The sequence below is a fragment of the Cyprinus carpio genome, chromosome A21, assembly GCF_018340385.1.
Source record: "Cyprinus carpio isolate SPL01 chromosome A21, ASM1834038v1, whole genome shotgun sequence".
NCBI classification, from domain to species: Eukaryota; Metazoa; Chordata; class Actinopteri; order Cypriniformes; family Cyprinidae; genus Cyprinus; species Cyprinus carpio.
In genome coordinates, this window is record NC_056592.1 from 25087328 (window position 1) to 25108172 (window position 20845).

At 34.6% G+C, this 20845-nt stretch overlaps 1 protein-coding gene across 5 annotated transcripts; it reads right to left on the reverse strand.

The window, feature by feature from the left end:
• Positions 1 to 1707: 1707 nt before the first annotated feature.
• Positions 1708 to 20611, reverse strand: LOC122134733 (rho GTPase-activating protein 26-like). Of its 5 annotated transcripts, none has more exons than XM_042711411.1 (7): positions 19870 to 20599; positions 19429 to 19588; positions 9115 to 9150; positions 6623 to 6658; positions 5877 to 5969; positions 4163 to 4254; positions 1708 to 3171 (listed from the first exon to the last, which is right to left on the reverse strand). In XM_042711411.1, exons 1-7 carry the CDS (start codon positions 20006 to 20008, stop codon positions 3083 to 3085), a joined length of 645 nt encoding a protein of 214 aa, XP_042567345.1. In that variant the 5' UTR covers positions 20009 to 20599; the 3' UTR covers positions 1708 to 3082. The 5 variants fall into 5 exon arrangements, with proteins under 5 accessions (XP_042567345.1, XP_042567346.1, XP_042567348.1 ...); XM_042711412.1 differs by having other exon boundaries at positions 19429 to 19585; positions 19870 to 20575; XM_042711414.1 differs by lacking the exon at positions 5877 to 5969 and having other exon boundaries at positions 19870 to 20610.
• Between the last annotated feature and the right edge of the window lie 234 nt (positions 20612 to 20845).

Consider the following 20845-nt stretch of genomic DNA (forward strand, 5'->3'; position numbering starts at 1 on the left):
GACCCACTTTTCTTGTCTTTGTCTTTGATGTATCCCTGTGGTGCCAAGCCACAGATGTACTCTTTTTGTGGTAACATCAGAACAAAAGGAACATTTGTTGCATGTGTTTGCTTGTCGTTATGTGTCAACTGACATTCATGTCTGCGCTTCAGGGTTTTTGCACCAGATATGCTTGATTACCAGTGTAAAGGAATAATTCATCTGGAAATGAAAATTGTTTCATTATTTGCTCTCCAACATGTTGGTCCAAACTTATATGTGACCCTGGAGCACAAAAGCAGTCTTAAGTCGCTGGGGTATATTTGTAGCAAAAGCCAAAAAAAAAAAAAAAAAAAACATTGTATTTGTCAAAATGATCAATTTTTCTTTTATGCCAAAAATCATTAGGATATTAAGTAAAGATCATGTTCCATAAAGATATTTAGTAAATTTCCTACCATAAATATATCAAAACTTAATTTTTGATTAGTAATATGCATTGTTAAGAACTTCATTTGGACATTTTTAAAGGCGATTTTCTCAGTATTTTGATTTTTTTGCACCCTCAGATTCCAGATATTCAAATAGTTGTATCTCGGCCAAATATTGTCCTATCATAACAAACCATACATCAAAGGAAAGCTTATTTATTCAGCTTTCAGATGATGTATAAATCTCAATTTCGAAAAATTGACACTTAAGACTGGTTTTGTGGTCCAGGGTCACATATATAGTGATTTTTCTGTCACTATGAACTATGTTGTATGGAAAAGTGCTGTGTGGAAGATTCTTCACAATGTCATCTTTTGTGTTCCACGAGAAAAAAAAAAGAAGAAGAAAAAAAAAAAGCATATGGGTTTGGAATGACAAATAATAATGAGTAAATAATGACAGAATTTTTAATTATATGATATTCCTTCTAATCGTTTTTTTTTTTTTTTGCACTTGAGTATCCTGCACATTTCTGGAATTTCGTTTGTTTGAGTATTTAAGTCATCTGAACATCCAAACATTGACCTAACAAAACGATTTTAAATATAAAACTATATTTGGTCATTTGACAAGATTCAGATGTTAATTTTGCCAGTATGGCCATGTACAGTATTAAAACTCCCGTGGCGATCAGAGGGTTAAAGGTTCATTTAACTCCTCGCTAGGTTTGTGAGATGTCACATTTTCTATTCGTTTCACAGTAGGCCTTGCAAAGGGAGTTGGTGAGCCATAAAACATAGGTTGTATAAATTAGAAGCATACTGAAATGTCTAGCAAATGTTATTTGTTTAATCATTGATCACTTTTAAATGAAACTAAAACTAAAATATAGTAACGCAGATTCTCTTTGATATACACATCATTTTACAACAAAACAATTTTAATACATAAAGCTGAAATTGCTATCTTTTTTGTCAAGAACTGTATTACAGATGCACTTTTGAGAAAAGTGTTATGTTGTATGTAAATGTACATTCTATAAATCTATAGGGAATATATGAGTAATCACTGTTTTAAAGAATGACAGCTTAAAATTATAAGTCGGGGATGCGAGTGTATTTTGTATAGTGCAACAGAGTGACCAAAGCAACGCAGATTAAAAATAAATAAATAAATAAAAATATATATTTAAAGCAGTTACATTTTACAGTAGCACTTACTACCCAACTCTAGGCTCTTTTTACTTTATTTTATCCTTTTCTAAAGATTTAGGCTTTGGTCTCATGTATAATGCTGTAAAATGAACTAGAAAAAATATAAATAAAGCTGTGTGTGTAACGTATCCGAGCCTGAGAAATTGCACTACCCTAATACTGGCCTGACATAGTATATTTTGTACAAAAATTCATGCAGATACTATCTTTAAAGATTAAGGGCAAATCATATATTACTGGTATATGGCTTTCATTAAAGTCTTTTTGGTTTTGTTTTGTTTGCATTTCAGTTATATGTAAAATAATCCAATGTAAAGGATATAAAATGTCTGTTTGTTTGAAAAAATAGTTTTGTATGACTTCTGTATTACACCTCTCCTGTAGTCAATGTCGATCTTTACACATATTTGATTAAATGTTGGACAGAATTTGTTCAGAGGGCGGGTAGCGTCTTTGTTATACTGTGAAATCATTGTGCTGAGTTGCTATTTTTCCCGTTGTATCTGAATGTTGACACAAAGCTACACTTGGACACAGATGAAAAAGATAGATTTATACAATAGTTCATCTGTACCAAACATACTCCTATTAAACCAAGATTTGATTAACATTTTTATTTAATAGAAAAAGAAAAGAAACTGAACTATTTATTTATTTATTTGAAATCCTAAAGAATATTAAGGCTCAGAAAATTTAACATAATTTAAAAAAAAAAAAAGTAAAAAGATCAATTGGGCTATCAAAAAATTAAGTTAGTGTGCTACAATAAAAATATATATAATTCACATTTACAAAAAATTATACCTCATCACTTATTTACAATGTTAATACACTCCAAACGAACACAAATCTCGTCAGAGATGATGCTTAAATACGAGTGGTTTACATACGATGTTAATTCACATTAAGAAATAATTTACACTTTTCCACTTGCATGCTAAGAAAGGAGAAAAAAAAAATTCAGATTTTTTTTAAATGCTTCCTGATATACAAAAGAGTGCAAGAGTTTTCTTTCCCATAATTAACAGTCATCTCTTAGCAGTTCTAAACAAAACCTGAAGGACACAAAAGACATTCAAAAAGCCCCAGTCTGCACAGAAACCACACAGAGTTTACATCATGGTGAACCGGGAAGTGCTCACGTATAAAAGCATTATTTATTAGTAATAAAAATAAATCCATAATTAATAATGAGCCCCTAAATACACAATTTCTTGATTGCGGCCGAGATAGCAGCAACAACTTGGTCCCGGGTTTTTTATTTATTTTTTTCCCTTTTATCTTGTGTTGAACTTTGTCTTAAACAGCGGGAATGCATTGTGGGATGCGTGGAACAAGCGCTAGGGGATTGCCAAAAAACCCATACTATCACACAGGCATATGAACTCGGCTTTTCTGTCGAAGTTCAGTTGTTTCAAAAGCGGTCTCTGTGTGGCACCGCTCTCACTGACTTCCAGCTAGACAAACTCCACGTAGTTCTCCGGAATTAACCCCGTCTTCCCGTCCAGCGTGCCCTCCAGCCAGCCTGGTTCTCTTGAGGGATGCACTACGAGACAAAGATGCAAACGGAAGATCATTTTGGATGCCACTGACAACTTTACCTCCAATCTATCATCTATTTTCACAGTGTGAAAGGAATAAGCATAAGCAGCATCACACAATAACCACCAAAACCTGTGTCTACCAAAGAGGTCCAATAACTAATCTTCTGAAGCCTCTGTGTAGTGGGGCTGGGTACTGACACAAATTTCACGTTTTGATTCGATTTTGATTCACAAGCATGTGATTCATTTAAATTCTGAATTGATTCGATTCAATATCAATTATTCTGGATGTATATAAGGTACAGTACATGGCAAACTTTCCCAAGTGTGTGTGTGTGGGGGGGGTGTAAAATATGCGTGAAAGTCAGTTGGTACTACATTATTATAATATTGAAGGTTCAAATTAGTACAAACACAAATTACACTCAAAGCTTTAATTATAAAGTTATAATGCTAACTTTACTCCAATTCGTTTTATGAAATACAAACATTTAAATGATGGCTGTTGACGGATTATTCAAAGATAAAAGCTGTAGAACAGTAAAAAATGATAATGAAATGTTATGTGGTGCATTCTCTTGATCTGAGGCTCTACACTGATCTGTCACTCCACATTAAACAGCACCAAAATGGCATTTATTGTTTGAATTTTGTAATAAAATGGACTGAATCTGAAATCTGAGACTTTGTTTCATATTAAAAGTAACTAAGCTTATTGCAATTTATTAGACGGGAGGCACACTTCCGTTTACTCTTGCAGTAGAGCCGCAGTGAACACGCCTGAGGTTTCATTAAACAATAATCTGATCTACTGCTGAACGGTTTCAAGTGTCAAACTGCGGCAGCTTGGAGCTCTGATGCCTGTTAAGGGGCAAAAGGTGGAACAAAGCAGAGATATCAGTTTGCTGCTCTTATGCTGACGCGCAAGGCTCAAACCTAACCAGATATACAGTACCCAGCACACCCACTGAAACCCCGCTGCTGGGGACTTACCGTTCTCGAGAACGGTGCCTGCGATAAAGGACAGCTCTGAGTCATGTTCAGCCTTGCAGGCGTATAGTGCACGTGCCTTTCGTGGCGGAGGACTGGAGAAGATAGAAATATATATTAATCTTTTAAAACTTTGAATTAATTTCATGATTTGCAGATTAATTTATTAATTTATTTGCAATCAATATCTGATCAGAAAAATACCCACATGAAGATAATTCAAAGACATCGAGTTAAAAAAAATTATATCTGAAGCTGGTACTTCAAGCTCCAAATGTATACGTTTAAGCAGGCTAATGCACTATTTCATTAGTGTAATCACATAAAATATCTATCTTTTTCATAAAACACCTGACATCGGACATTAAAACCATTAAAACATTAATGAGTTCAAATATATAGAGCTTTGATATTAATAAATAAAACATCTCAAAAGTGCCATTATATCACCATGTCTTTTTAAAATGATGCCATGGTAATTTTATGTATGAATGTGTGTGTGTGTGTGTGTGTGTATATATATATATAATGTTGGTCTTTGAAATACCTTGTGTTACCATGTAAAAACTGTACTATGGTATATGAATGTGTTAATCATTCTGTACCATATTATATAATAAGGATGCACCCATTAAAAAATACCAGCTAATATTAATATTTTATGTGTTTTTTTTATATATATAATAATAATAATAATGATAATAAATAAAATAACACAATAAAATAAAACACTAAATAAAACAATAATTTTAAATGCTAGTGAATTTTAAATGCAAAGTAAATTATGAAAAACAAATGTACCATGTACAGTATGAAAAATATATTTCTTAAAAGATATTATTGCGTTATTAAATTATTCACTTATCTAAAACATAAAATGTTAGCACTAGATGACTGAAAAATTAATCTAGATGTAAAAAATAGGGGCTATAAGCATTCTTAATTAATATATAATAACAACTGATACTGATAAATAAATAAAAATCAGCCTCTAGTATCAATGATGTTATGGTACAGATATATTGTGCATTCATAGTTAGTATATATATAACATTTGAATAACGTTTAAATGTAAACAAAGTATTCTTTAAATTATCACCATTTAGGTACCATAGAACATTAATATTCGAATCATAGTAGCATAGTACATAGTATCACCATGGATGTACCACAGTAAGGATTAATATATATATATATATATATATATACATATACATATATATATATATATATATATATATATATATATATAATGTATATAATATATATATGTGAATGTGCATACGTATTATAGTAAATTATATGACTGGGTGATAGTTAGGTACTAACCCTGAACCTATGCCTAAACCTATTCTAACCTTTTTTACCCAGTGCTTTCTTAGGTAAGTACACTGTACTATGTACACTTACTGTAAATTAAAGTGCACCCAAAATATGATTGGTGTACCTTCACTTATACTGATCATTAAACATCTTCATGAAATACATCATCATACATACAGTATATGCAACAAAAGAAATGACACTTCCCATAAAGCACAGTATATTATTACCCACAATCCATCAAACATGGCCCCAGTGATGAAGTTAGTTGATGGATATGCTCAGATGTGAGGAGGGAAGGCGTGAATGTGCGAGGTGGAAGATTAACACCGAACGATTAGAATACTGCACTGCTATAGATAGCTGCCTAAGCAGGCCAGAGCAGGACACACACCTGACGGGGGAGGATTCGCTGGAGGGGCTGGAGGGGGCAGAGAACGTCGGCCATGAGGGGGAGCGAGGTGAGGTGGGACTGGGTGAAGCCGGGCTGTGACACACACACACACACACACACACACACACACACACACACACACACACACACACACTATATGATCCCACACACACACTATGTGATCCACCAACATTTATGTTACGGCAGCTGCGGAATTAGAACTTTCACAAGAGACTTTAAAAGGAAGTTGCATCATTGGTTTAAAGAAATAGACATAAACGTAGTTAAACATGCTCGAGAGTTTCATGCTTACAGGAAAAGTTCAGCCAGAAATGACCATTCTGTCATCATTTATGCAACTCATGTCTTTCATGTCCTGTGTGAACACAAAAGGGAGATTTGCTCCTGAAATGGCCCTGGGTCACTGCATGTGAAATACTGTAGCAGTGTGATTATTTGGCAAAGCATCTCTTTTTGTCTCCCACTGGAGATAGAAAGTCAGACGCTGGTTTAGTGAATAAAAGATGACTGAATTGTCATATTTAGTGGAACTGTTCCTGAGTTAAACATGCTGAGGAAAAACATTAGTGATAATTTGTGTTAATGTAACATGAGTAATCTCACATTAATCTGATATGGTTTGTGTTGACTTATGTAAAGGTGTCTTTTTTTTTAATTTATTTTTTACCCCTCTCAAAATTGTCCATGAAAACTTCAATGCTGACTATAAAACTGGATGAACTTACCCTGTTGACATACTGCTGAGAACCTTTGGATTTTGACTGCAAATAATAGAAACAATGTTAAAATATTTGTTGCCACCTCAGCTTAACATGCATGATTATACAAATATGCAAAAAAAAAAAAAGATGTACCAAATTATTAAAACATTAAAAAGTTGTTTCTCCAAGCACGGTCATGCAAGAAATAAATACCAATCAATCATTTTCACATATCATATCATATATATATAATTTTTTTTTTTTTTGACGCTTGATACTCTTGCACTTTCTAAATGTTGAGGAGTGCTAAATATTTCTGTTTGTTTCAGCATTCTGACCGCCAACATTGGCTCATCCAATGGTACGAGTTTGTGGTACTGTTTGTCCAGCCACTCTAAGATGGAAAACCCCAAAAGTTCCATTTGCTGTCATTAGTGGCGCAGAAACGATACACTTCACCTTTGAGCTTAAAGGGATAGTTTACTCAAAAAAATGAAAATTACCCCATGATTTACCCTCAAGCCATCCTAGGTGTATATGACTTTCTTCTTTTAGACGAATATCACTGGAGTTATATTAAAAAATGTCCTGGCTCTTCCAAGCTTTATAATAAAGTCCAATAAAGTGCATCCATCCATCATAAAAAGCCACTCTCTCGTGGACACGCGTAGGACAGTTAGCAGAAGTTAGAGATTAATGTTTATAAAGTTATAAATATGGATATTTTTCTTACACAAACACATCGATTTGCTTCAGAAGGCCTTTGCTCCCCTGGAGCCGTGTGGAGCACTTTTATGATGGATGGACGCACTTTGTTTGACTTCAAAATCTCAACAACCATTCACTGCCATTATAAATCTATTAATATCATAGAAAAATTTAATATAAACCCAATATTACTCGACTGTAAATCACATACAAAATAAACCCAGGATGGCTTGAGGGTGAGTACATCGTGAGGTAATTTTAATTTTTGGGTAACAATCCCTTTAATGAAACAATGCTGCTAAACTAAACTGACGAGCATCTTTTCACAGTAGATAGTGGGGTTGTCATGGGAATAGCAGTAGTTAGTAGTGTTAATGGACTCTCACTCAGTCGAAGTCAAACTGCATTTACTCTCCATCCTTCTGTATTTACTGTTTATAAAATGAAAAGTTCCTGTGCTCACTGGTCAATAAAAGAGTTCTAGCCATGCCAAAACATGCTATTTACAGTTATGATGCAAATTTCTGTTTATTTGTGTATCACTGTGTGTAACCTTGCCAGGAACTATATCATCCAGCAGGAGGATGAAAGCTAACGAATATGCTGAATAAAATAAAATATTTCAACTAAACTTTGTTTGTAATATGTTAGCAAAATGACATGATGTTGGCAAGAGCGTCCCACTCCAAATACTCATTCTGAACATGTGACACAGAATGTCTATGAATCCATTTTTAGTAACCATCAACTATTTGATTTCTTTGTGGCAAAGTCACAGCAGATATTATATTCTGTATAATATCTGTGGGATATATTGTCATTTGAAACTTTTTTAATCTGTTGTATTGTACACACTACTGGTCAAACGTTTGGAATCATTAAGACATGCTTATTATTTGTGTCGAATATCTTTGAAGAACAGAAAGTAAAAAAAAAAAAAAAACATTTATTTGAAAGAAATCTGTGGTAACATTATGGATTTGCAGTCACTTTTGATCAATTAAACGTGTCATTGCTTAATAAAATTATTAATAAAAAAAGAAGATGCATAATCCCAAACTTTGAATTTTAGTGTATCATGGTTTCCACAAAATAAATAATAATAATAAAAAAGAAGCAAACAACTGTTTTCAACAATGATTATAATAAGAAAAATAAAAAATGTTTTTAGCACCAAATCATAATTTCAGAATTATTTGAAAATCAATTATTAAAATTTTATTCATATGCTCAGGGGCTGGAGGGGGCAGAGAACGTCGGCCATGAGGGGGAGCGAGGTGAGGTGAGAACACTATGTGATCCCAGCACCAACATTTATGTTACGGCAGCTGTGGAATTAGAACTTTCACAAGAGACTTTAAAAGGAAGTTGCATCATTGGTTTAAAGAAATAGACATAAACGTAGTTAAACATGCTCGAGAGTTTCAGGCTTACAGGAAAAGTTCAGCCAGAAATGACCATTCTGTCATCATTTATGCAACTCATGTCTTTCATGTCCTGTGTGAACACAAGAGGATATTTGCTCCTGAAATGACCCTGGGTCACTGCATGTGAAATACTGTAGCAGTGTGATTATTTGTCAAAAAGCATCTCTTTTTGTCCTCCCACTGGAGATAGAAAGTCAGACGCTGGTTTAGTGAATAAAAGTGGAACTGTTCCTGAGTTAAACATGCTGAGGAAAAACATTAGTGATAATTTGTGTTAATGTAACATGAGTAATCTCATATTAATCTGATGGTTTTTTTTTTAGCCCTCTCAAAATTGTCCATGAAAACTGCAATGCTGACTATAAAACTGGATGAACTTACCCTGTCGACATACTGCTGAGAACCTTTGGATTTTGACTGCAAATAATAGAAACAATGTTCAAATATTTTTTGCCACCTCAGCTAAACATGCATGATTATACAAATATGCAAAGAAAAGAAAAAGATGTACCATATTATTAAAACATTAAAAAGTTGTTTCTCCATGCACGGTCATGCAAGTATGAAATACTGTGCAGTTATTTTCATGTTACACACACACACACACACACACACACACACACACACACACACACACACACACATATATATATATACATACACATCTCAACAAAAAAAAAATACAACTTAATGGAAAAGTTCATTTATTTCAGTAATTCAACTCAAATTATGAAACTTGTGTATTAAATAAATTCAGTGCACACAGACTGAAGTAGTATAAGTATTTGGTTCTTTTAATTGTGATGATAATGGCTCACATTTAACAAAAACCCACCAATTCACAATCTCAACAAATTAGAATACTTCATAAGACCAATAAAAAAAAAATAATAATAAAAAAAAAAAATAAAAAAAACATTTTTAGTGAATTGTTGGCCTTCTGGAGACTATGTTCATTTACTGTACATCTACTCAATACTTGGTAGGGGCTCCTTTTGCTTTAATTACTGCCTCAATTCGGCGTGGCATGGAGGAGATCAGTTTGTGCCACTGCTGAGGTGGTATGGAAGCCCAGGTTTCTTTGACAGTGGCCTTCAGCTCATCTGCATCTTTTTGGTCTCTTGTTTCTCATTTTCCTCTTGACAATACCCCATAGATTCTCTCTGGGGTTGAGGTCTGGTAAGTTTGCTGGTCATTTAACCAACTTTTGGTGCTTTTGGCAGTGTGGGCAGGTGCCAAATCCTGCTGGAAAATGAAATCAGCATCTTCTAAAAGCTGCTCAGCAGAAGGAAGCATGAAGTGCTCCAGAATTTCTTGGTAAACAGGTGCAGTGACTTTGGTTTTCAAAAAACACAATGGACCAACACCAGCAGATGACATTGCACCCCAAATCATCACAGACTGTGGAAACTTAACACTGGACTTCAAGCAACTTGAGCTATGAGCTTCTCCACCCTTCCTCCAGACTCTATGACCTTGGTTTCCAAATTAAATACAAAACCTGCGCTCATCTGAAAAGAGGACTTTGGACCACTGGGCAACAGTCCAGTTCTTCTTCTCCTTAGTCCAGGTAAGACGCCTCTGACGTTGTCTGTGGTTCAGGAGTGGCTTAACAAGAGGAATACGACAACTGTAGCCAAATTCCTGACACGTCTGTGTGTGGTGGCTATTGATGCTTTTGACCCCAGCCTCAGTCCATTCCTTGTGAAGTTCACTCAAATTCTTGAATCGATTTTTTTCTTGACAATCCTCATAAGGCTGCGGTTCTCTCGGTTGGTTTATGCATCTTTTTCTTCCACACTTTTTCCTTCAACTCAACTTTCTGTTAACATGCTTGGATACAGCACACTGTGAACAGCCAGCTTCTTTGGCAATGAACGTTTTGTGTTCTTACCCTCCTTGTGAAGGGTGTCAATGATTGTCTTCAGGACAACTGCCAGATCAGCAGTCCTTCCCCATGATTGTGTAGCCTAGTGAACCAAACTGAGAGACCATTTTGAAGGCTCAGGAAACCTTTGCAGGTGTTTTAAGTTGATTAGCTGATTGGCATCCAACCATATTATAAAATTTTTAGAATTTTTTTATTAAATGTGAGCCAAAATCATCACAATTAAAAGAACAAAAAACTTAAACTACTTCAGTCTGTGTGCATTGAATTTATTTAATACACAGGTTTCACAGTTTATTCATTTATTTATTTTTTTTGACGCTTGAAACAACTTTCTACATGTTGAGGAGTGCTTACTATTTCTGTTTGTTTTAGCATTCTGACCGCCAATATTGGCTCATCCAATGGTACAATAAAGTGCATCCATCCATCATAAAAAGCCACTCTCTCGTGGACACGCGTAGGACATTTAGCAGAAGTTAGAGATTAATGTTTATAAAGTTATAAATATGGATATTTTTCTTACACAAACACATCGATTTGCTTCAGAAGGCCTTTGCTCCCCTGGAGCCGTGTGGAGCACTTTTATGATGGATGGACGCACTTTGTTTGACTTCAAAATCTCAACAACCATTCACTGCCATTATAAAGCTTGGAAGAGCCGGGACATTTTTAATATAACTCCGATTGTATTCGTCTGATAGAAGAAGGTCATACAGTATAAACCCAGGATGGCTTGAGGGTGAGTACATCGTGAGGTAATTTAAATTTTTGGTGAACAATCCCTTTAATGAAACAACGCTGCTAAACTAAACTGATGAGCATCTTTTCACAGTAGATAGTGGGGTTGTCATGGGAACAGCAGTAGTTAGTAGTGTTAATGGACTCTCACTCAGTCGAAGTCAAACTGCATTTAGTCTCCATCCTTCTGTATTTACTGTTTATAAAATGAAAAGTTCCTGTGCTCACTGGTCAATAAAAGAGTTTTAGCCATGCCAAAACATGCTATTTACAGTTATGATGCAAATTTCTGTTTATTTGTGTATCACTGTGTAAAGTCGATTAACCTTGCCAGGAACTATATCATCCAGCAGGAGGATGAAAGCTAACGAATTTGCTGAATAAAATAAAATACTTCAACTAAACTTTGTTTGTAATATGTTAGCAAAATGACATGATGTTGGCAAGAGCGTCCCACTCCAAATACTCATTCTGAACATGTGACACAGAATGTCTATGAATCCATTTTTAGTAACCATTAACTATTTGATTTCTTTGTGGCAAAGTCACAGCAGATATTATATTCTGTATAATATCTGTGGGATATATTGTCATTTGAAACTTTTGTAATCTGTTGTATTGTACACACTACTGGTCAAACGTTTGGAATCATAAAGACATGCTTATTATTTGTGTCGAATATCTTTGAAGAACAGAAAGAAAAAAAAATATTTTAAAGAAATCTGTTGTAACATTATGGATTTGCAGTCACTTTTGATCAATTAAACGTGTCATTGCTTAGTAAAATTATTAATAAAAAAAAAAGATACATAATCCCAAACTTTGAATTTTAGTGCATCATGGTTTCCACAAAATGAATAAATAAATAAAATTAAGAAGCAAAAAAAACTGTTTTCAACAATGATTATAACAATGGAAAAATAATAAATGTTTTTAGCATCCAATTATAATTTCAGAGTGATTTGAAATTCAATTATTAAAACTTAATTCCATTGACAATGTTTTACTGTGTTTTTGATCAAATAAGTTACGCCTTGAAGAAAACAAGTCTTCTTTCAAAAAACATAATTACTTTTTTTTTTTTTTTTTTTTTTTCAGAACTTTTATCAATCCAAATTTTGTGTAAGATCTAATTGGGCCCCATGCCACGATAACACATGCTCTGAGGACATCAATCAGGAAGTAGAATATTATGGCACAACTTGCTGGGTATCATTACCACAAAGCATTACGTACTAGATGTTCTGTGCTAGTGCCACCTACTGGCCAAAGCATCATAAAAAGGGAAAAAAAAAAAAAAAAAAGGGTATAATTTGGAATAATTTTCCCTAAACCTCCATGTCTAAATTAGTATGGCCACTAACTTTTCCAGATTCAGAATTTCAATTATTTATTTATTTTTGCTATAATTCCCTCAAAGTTACTAATGAAAATGCCAAATAGGAAGTCAGTCATTATCTCGGAACACTTCTACATACTGACATGAAATTTATTACTAATGGCACTTACCTATCATTGATCTGATCTGAGAAAACCACTGGTCACTGTGCCACCTACTGGTTATAACGTTATCAAACGGACAATAATAGTAAATCTAATCACAGCTTTTCGACTACTTTTCCTTAATTCACTTTTGTGAATGGTCTAACAAATCCACTCAACAGTTTGCTTGTCCATAATTGCTGCCAGAATCTTCATAAGTTTAATATATGTATTTATCATAATATGTATTATTTTAGTTTCCTATGACTTTCATCCATGTGTAGGTGTTTGCATACACTTGCCCTTTGCATTCAGCTACTTCAGTTTCTTGTAAAGGCACCACTTTCATTTTCTAGACTGTGAGAGCCAACATAATTCGACTGATCACACGTTCTCTCAGTAGTTAATCAATCTCCAGGTCTCTACTGATTTACAGCCTGCTGGGTTCTCTGAGGCCTTTGAGACGGGTAGATCAGCACTGCCACACTTAATATATATGTCTATATATAGATGACAGCATTCATCTCAGTCCTGTGGCTTTGAGCCACCAATCGTCACAGCTGATTTACCACCGAACACTCTCTCACACACACACACACACACACACACACACACACACACACACACACAAGGTGTTCATGCTGTATAGGGACATTCCATAGGCGTAATGGCTTTTATACTGTACAAACTGTATTTTTATCCCCTTACTCTAAATCTACCCCTCAAACAAAACTTTCTGCTATTTTAGATTTTCAAAAAACTGTATTCTGTGTGATTTATAAGCTTATTTCCTCATGAGGACCAAAAAATGTCCCCACAAGGACAAGGATTTTGGATATTGCCATCTTTGTGGTGACATTTTGTCCCCATAACATAGCATATACCTGAACCACACACACACACACACACACACACACACACACACACACACACACACACACACACACACACACACACACACACACACAACACTGCTATGACTATTAATCTCATAATATCATGGAAGTTTCCCTGGATTAACCTTCACTGACTACAAAACAAATAGGTGCTGCTCGGATTGCAGAAACAGGATTTTCGGCTTAACCCATGAAAATATTAAGATGCTATATAACTGCTATCATGACATATTTGAATAAACTGCTGAATTCTATTTTGCTTTATGTTTCTGCATTTCACAGCCAGTCAGTAGTGCTTTTTAAAATTTCAGTCCAATAAACCAAAGTAGGTTCATTTAGTTAACCTTCATTATGTTCCTCTCTGTATTATGTAAATGCAGATCTGTCATGACGACTCTCGGAGAGTTTAGCATGGTCATATACATGGCAATATTAATGTGTTTGGTCTTGGCGGAAAAGATTTGCTGCAGAGGAAGTACTGAGACTTGCTACTGCCAATAGATCCACAGACATGCTGCTGAGCATGTAAGAAATACTGCTGCTGCACATACAACATAAACAAATATCCCCCCATGTATAACATAAATGAATAAAACTCCCATATTTTACATACATGAAATCATCCCATTGCAGATCTATACAGGTGGAGCTGGGGAAGGTAGAGGCGCAATGCAACTGCTACAGCAAGCATTTGAATGTTAAGCAGCAAGCACATTATCTGCTGATGTGAAAAGAAACTGGATGATGTGAATAATTATGTGATTATATCAGATAAAGTTATAATCGCCCTGTGCCTTCTAGAGATTCATTAACTATATTAAAAATTTTAATTAATCAAAAAATACAATTAAACAAAAAAAAAATTTTTTTCAAAAAAAAAAAAAACACTTTAGAGTTATTTTTTGTCTAATATAAATTTGTGTTTGTTTAATATAGTGTACTATTATTTACTATACTGTTTATATTAACATTACAGCCCTATTTATTACAACCAAATCAAGACATCAAGTTTGTGCATTTAATACACAACATTAACTATACTGAAATGGTGAAAAGCACATTGTGTATATTTTATTATAACTGTTGTTTGTCTGTTATTTTTATTAGTCATCTTCTTTTGGGCCATTTGTCAACAAACAACTCCCTTTAAAGAGTAACTGTTTTACAAAGATGATGATTTTGTATGAATTCGTAGAATGGGAATTATTTTTCTAGAATTCTTTAGAAAAAAAGTAATTATGAAGGTCCAACACTAACATAGCTGTCACCAGGGCGTAAGCAGATCATACAATTACATATGATTGAGATTTATACACCAACACATAAAACAGTTATAAATAGCCACAAGATTATTTGTGACCCATTTAGGCCCACTTGTGGACCGTCTGCAAGCATGAAGGCAGGCACTATATCATTGACAAGGTAATTAGTCAATCATAGCATTCAATCACGTTTTACCTACATTTTGCAGTTATCCTTCTCACATTCACTTCATGCTTCATGGGCTCAATGGAGAGCACAATGCCTCCTTCTGAAATGTTACTGTTACTTTATAAAAATTAGATTAATTACACACCATTTAATCTCATATTTGTGATATTTCTTTGGGCTTTTTTTTCCTTAATGTCTTGCAATCTTTTTTATTTTATTTTATTTATTTATTTATTTTTCTACCTCCCCGGTCAAAAGGTTCCTGCTATCCACATAACTGATTCTCATATAAACCTTCTTATCAGTGAGAGAAATACAAAGCTATCACTCACTTATAGCAGCTGGCTTGCTTTCTTATTTTCCCCTCGAACTAGGCCATGGTGAAATATGACTGAAAAAAAAAAAAAAAAAAAAAAAAAAATCCAACCAAATACCCAGAATTCAAAAATTGGCTCAATAAAATCTAAATTATACATGCTTATTAATTATGCATTCACACTTGATACTTGGTTCCCTATTTGCTTCTCGTTATGTATGTTCTTGTGTGTTTCTGGCGTGGAGTTTCTTTGCTTGCTCTGTTAAACATGGCAGATTCGACAGTGCTGTTTGCATGGTTTGCAAAAGAGAGTGTTGTTAAGCGATAGAGTAAGAGAGGGAGAGAGAGAGAGACAGAGAGAGAGAGAGAGAGAGAGAGAGAGAACTGTGCTGCCAAATAGCAGAAAACCAAGCAACATGGGCAGACAAAACAAGCCCAAAATAAGCAACTTGGCTGATCAAAATACAGGTCAAGAATAAATCGAGATTTTGATTAATTTCATAATTATAAACCTGCATGAAACATATTAAAAAGGAAGTAGGTGAAATAAACTAAATTATAAATACTGTGTGTATCTGCATTCTGGAAATAAGCTCAAAAATGCAACTCGCAACTTCTTATATTATAAGGGACATTATGGGGGAAAAAAGCAGATGTTGCTTATAATAAGCGGACATGGCAACACTGCAAGACTACCTGCTACTTCAGCCAAGTCAAAGCAGAACATGTCTTGACTTGCCCTGACACTAATTAATGACTTTGTGTATTATGTACAGAAAGCGAAATATTTATATGATAGTATTTTTAAATGTTTGAAGGCCAGAAAAGATTTGCTTTTTTCCCAATAATCTTGGTATCACTGTGAGTGTATTTCACAGGATTAAAGTTTACACAACACAATTCTTTTCCACGTGAAACATGAGAGTGTAAACTCCTGCTGGTACTGTAGGGTGAAGTTGGGAGAGGGCCGAGGACAGAATCATGGGGAACACCGGTTAAAATCAAGAACTCAGTAGTCACGGCTCTCGACAGTAAATATGTTGGCAGGAAATTGAGAGAATGAAGGGCTGTGCTGGGTTTCATAATTTCCGTTCACATAATAAAACCTCAAAGCAAGCAAAGACTGTAGCCAATGTAAGGTAATGAAATGAAATGCAGATTGTATCAAAATGTTATTCAGTCTCTGATAAAACCTGCCACTTTGACCCTGAAAATATAGATACAACTAAAAACTATGTGCAAGACAATAAAGATCTCCAAAATGATCAAATAGTAATAAAGATGTCATTATTAATTTCAGATACTAATAATTTAGTAGCAAAGGTGCTCTTATTGTGTTCTTGCTAAGGCATAGTTATACAATTACTAGGGTGTTCTGAGTGGCTGCTAAGGCCAGTGTACAGTACATGGTTGCTCTATGATGTCTCTACTTTATTTATTTAATGTATTATTAATTATACATTATAGCTGATGTTCTATATGCTTCTAGTTAATAGATCATTTACAGCACTTGTCCTAAGATATACAACAACCAAAACATATTAATAACAGGAAAAAGTAAATAAATTAATACAAATCTAGCATCAAATCAAAACATGGTAAAACAATATATGTGGGAATCAAAACACCTATCAACAATAACTAATTAACTAGTTATGTAAACCCTAAATAATGGTTGAAAAAGTTTGATTCTTTTTAAGCTATTTTAGTAGCTTTATAGAATTATTTTAATTTTGTTTCTCTTTTAAACTGCATCGTAAAGCATTCCATGATTGCACTCCCTTCAGTGAAAATGATGACTGCCCCAAGGCTGTTTTGCATCTTGGTATGTCCCCTTTTCTCTTGTTTCCTTATTAATTGACAAATAACCTTAAGGGTAAACCCACTTACATTTTACATTTTAGTTATTTCATGTTCTTGTTATTTTCCAACAATGCCACAACAATAACATAAAAGTTAAAAAATAACATATATATTTCCAACAATGCCACATCATTGACTTATAAGTTTATATATTACCTTTTTATATAGAGATAATTGGCATAATAACAGAATGGGGACACATTATGAGAGATAAGAAAAAAATAATCCAGAGCATACATATATAACTTGGCTGTTTTACTTGATATGTAAGGTCTAATCATACAAAATGTGTACACAAAATTGTATTTGAGGTCTTTCCTGATACATAACTATTGTCTGCATACATTTTAAATTCAGGTGAACCATTAATATACAGTATAATGTAAAAAGAAGTGTTCCCAATAATGACCCCTGAGGAACACCCATTTCAGTACTTTGATAAGAGAACCTTATATAGGTAGCATGTATGTTGATCACATTGTTCTTAGACTCTTAATATTAGCTTCAGGTTATATCATATTCTGCTCTGAAGTAATGGCTCATAACTCTCCTTCATTTCCTTCTTTTCACAAGTCCCATTGCATAGAAAAGTAATGGCAAACATCACCCCAATAAGCTATGCTATGTGAATTTAAGATATCAGTAGCACATACAGTGCAGGATAAGTTGCAGTACGTGCTAAAATATAATATTTTGAATTAGAACTTTCTTCAAATCTGAATTATGAGCAATAGTAATAGAAATGTTTGCCTTATCAAACACCACTAATAAAATACAAAACTTTTTTTGAAAACTTTAAACTGACCTCAGTGCAGTCCACAAAGTACAATTTTTTGAGAAAACTTCTTGCATTCAGATTTCTAATAGGTTTCCAAAAACAGAAAAGCAAGTTCTTATGAACATGGAGACTGGGTGGTTATTTCATTTGTTTGTCCTTGTCATTCAGAGTGGAGCAAACATCTGCTATGCTATAGTTAAGCAGCATTTAAAAAAAAAAAAAAAAAAAACTACCCCCTATTCTGTGCCGTGCACAGCTAAGAGCCCTCAAAGTGGCTTAAAAATCCATTACAGACAGGAAAAATGGTCAAGCAAAACTAGATTATGACTACTTTTGGTGCAAGAAACCCTGACTAAAGGTATGGTAACATGTGTACCATTGTTTGGTAACCACCCAGTCATTTCAATAGGAATCTGTGTAATCTGGAGTTTCAAGTGAGGGTGAAAAAGTTCAGGTTTCAGTCATGTTTAAGTTAGTCACACGAAACAGAAACCTGCTTGGTTTGGATAACTGAAAATTATGGCAAATAACTCTTTCCCCGCCAGCGTTTTTGAATAAAAGTTGCCAGCCACCGCCAGCATTTTTCATCAGTTTCACAAAAATTTCATGGCCTCCAGAATATTTTGTTGTATGAATATTTGAACATGCAATACATCAAAATAAAGAACAGAGCCTTTACTTAAAAAAAGCTTCTAGCTTCCAGCATTCTTGTTTTATCAACACTTGAATGTAGGTAGGTTTCATGAAAAAAAGCTGAGAAAACGCATTTTTATCAAAGACTAGATCTGGATCATATTCAGTTCGATGATCAAAGCATAGATGCAGTAGATCACTTCCATCAACACACCCCAAAGCTTCACAGTCCTTTACCACTTCCTGGATCGCCATTTTGCTCAGTAAAATTAGACAGTTTTCATTTATATGCTGTTTATTGCTGATTACATTTGCATGTGATTTCATTATTTTTCATATGCATCAGCTTACAAATGAGATCGCTCTTTTCTGTGTCTTCCTAGTCTGTGTTTTTGATCGGGAGATTGTGAACTCTTTCAGGAGATGTGTAATAGCACCCCTGAGTATATAACAGTGAAAACACGGAAACCCAGAAAATTCCCGTGTTTGGCGGGGAAAGAGTTAAGCTTCTCGAACACTCCTCCTACCCTCTGTTGGTTGAAAGAATTTATGGCATTGGTTCGGCCAATGTTGTGTTGGGCTGGCCGGAACGCTCAAATAAACAGAGGCAACAAAAAGAACAGGAGACCGTATTTTAACTCACTTTAGCTTTAAAGAAAGTACTTACAGTGAATTAGGCCGCCTCTGCTTGGGCAGCTGAAGCCCATCGTGGTCTCCGTCTCCAGTGGGTACGCTGTCGAGTCGAGTGCAACTGAGTGTGCTGTTGCAATTTACTGATGACAAGTCTGCACTGGAGTTTACAACCACACTGTTCCTCTTCTCCACTGCTGATGCAAAAGCAGAAATGTTGCTATCCTAATGAAGAGTTAATAGTATGCTAATGTAATTACTCCAGCCTGTGGCTAAAACAGGGTTTGGTGGAATCTAATTTTTTGTATTTAAATAAGCAAATTCAAGTTATATTGCTAGTGATTTCTGTCTTTAGACAATAACTGAATGGGATCTAATACTGGGGACTAGTTTACTCGTCACATGAAAATAAAAGAATTAAGAAGATAATGAACTATCATCATTTTAGATTTTCCAAAGTAAGCACTTGCTGGTGTACCTTTGTCTTTCTCTGAAAATGAGGGGGTGTGGAAAAGAGTGAGGGGTCTCTCGCTGCAGGACGGGGCCTTGCTGTCTGCACTCCTCCGTCTGGGCAGGTTAGGCTGGGAGTTGCCCTGCCCTCCTCCAGACACTGGCATGTCTTTGAAAATCTGCAGAGCCGAAAGGAAATTCAAATCAACATGAAAATGTCAGAGCGCCACAATGATGGGATGAGTGTCTCCACAATAATAGAACAGACTGAAATGTTGCTACTGATCCTGGGAGGATATGACCCCGCAGATGTGTCTGGTCATAAAATGACAATTCGACCATCATTTGGTCACTTTCATGTCGTTCCAAACATGACTTTTTTCCTCCATGGAAAAAGCTGTTCTTTTCCATACAAAATACTGTATGACAGCTATCAATCTGCTACCAGTGGCTGTCAAGCTCTAAAAGACACCAAAAAAAAAAAAGATCCCTATGACTCATATACACTCTATTTGAGGTCTGAAGTCTGAAGTCATACGTTTGCTATGTGTAACAAACAGACTGAAATTAGATACATATTTCACATCACACAGAATATCCTCTCCTCCATCAAACCCCTTAAATCTCATTTGCACGTCTGAATATTCAAGCACGAATCACGGTCAGTTTTATATTAATGATTAATTAATTGGTTCTCATGATTCCTGCAACACAGCAAGTATAAATATGCACTGTAAAAACTGTATTGTAAATTAACTGTGAATTCACTATACTCAGCTCTGGTTCCTATTAAATTATTGCAACATACTCTTTTAAATATCTTTAAAGAGGCTGTATGTCATTTTTTTGACTGTACTAAAGAATAAAAATAACATAATATGTTTGCAGATATTTAGGAAACATGCTAACATGCTATAGCGGACTGATCCTTTAAAATCGCAATGAAATTTGTACAATATGTGCCGTCATATTACATGCATCTTTTTTGCAAAGACATTTAACAC

Coding starts and splice junctions, on each gene's coding strand:
- LOC122134733 (XM_042711411.1), bottom strand. CDS start 20,008: ATGCCAGTGTCTGGAGGAGGGCAGGGCAACTCCCAGCCTAACCTGCCC. Junction 19,589..19,869: donor ATTTTCAGAGAAAGACAAAG/GTACACCAGCAA, acceptor CTTTTGCATCAG/CAGTGGAGAAGAGGAACAGT. Junction 5,970..6,622: donor CTCAGCAGTATGTCAACAGG/GTAAGTTCATCC, acceptor TGTGTGTCACAG/CCCGGCTTCACCCAGTCCCA.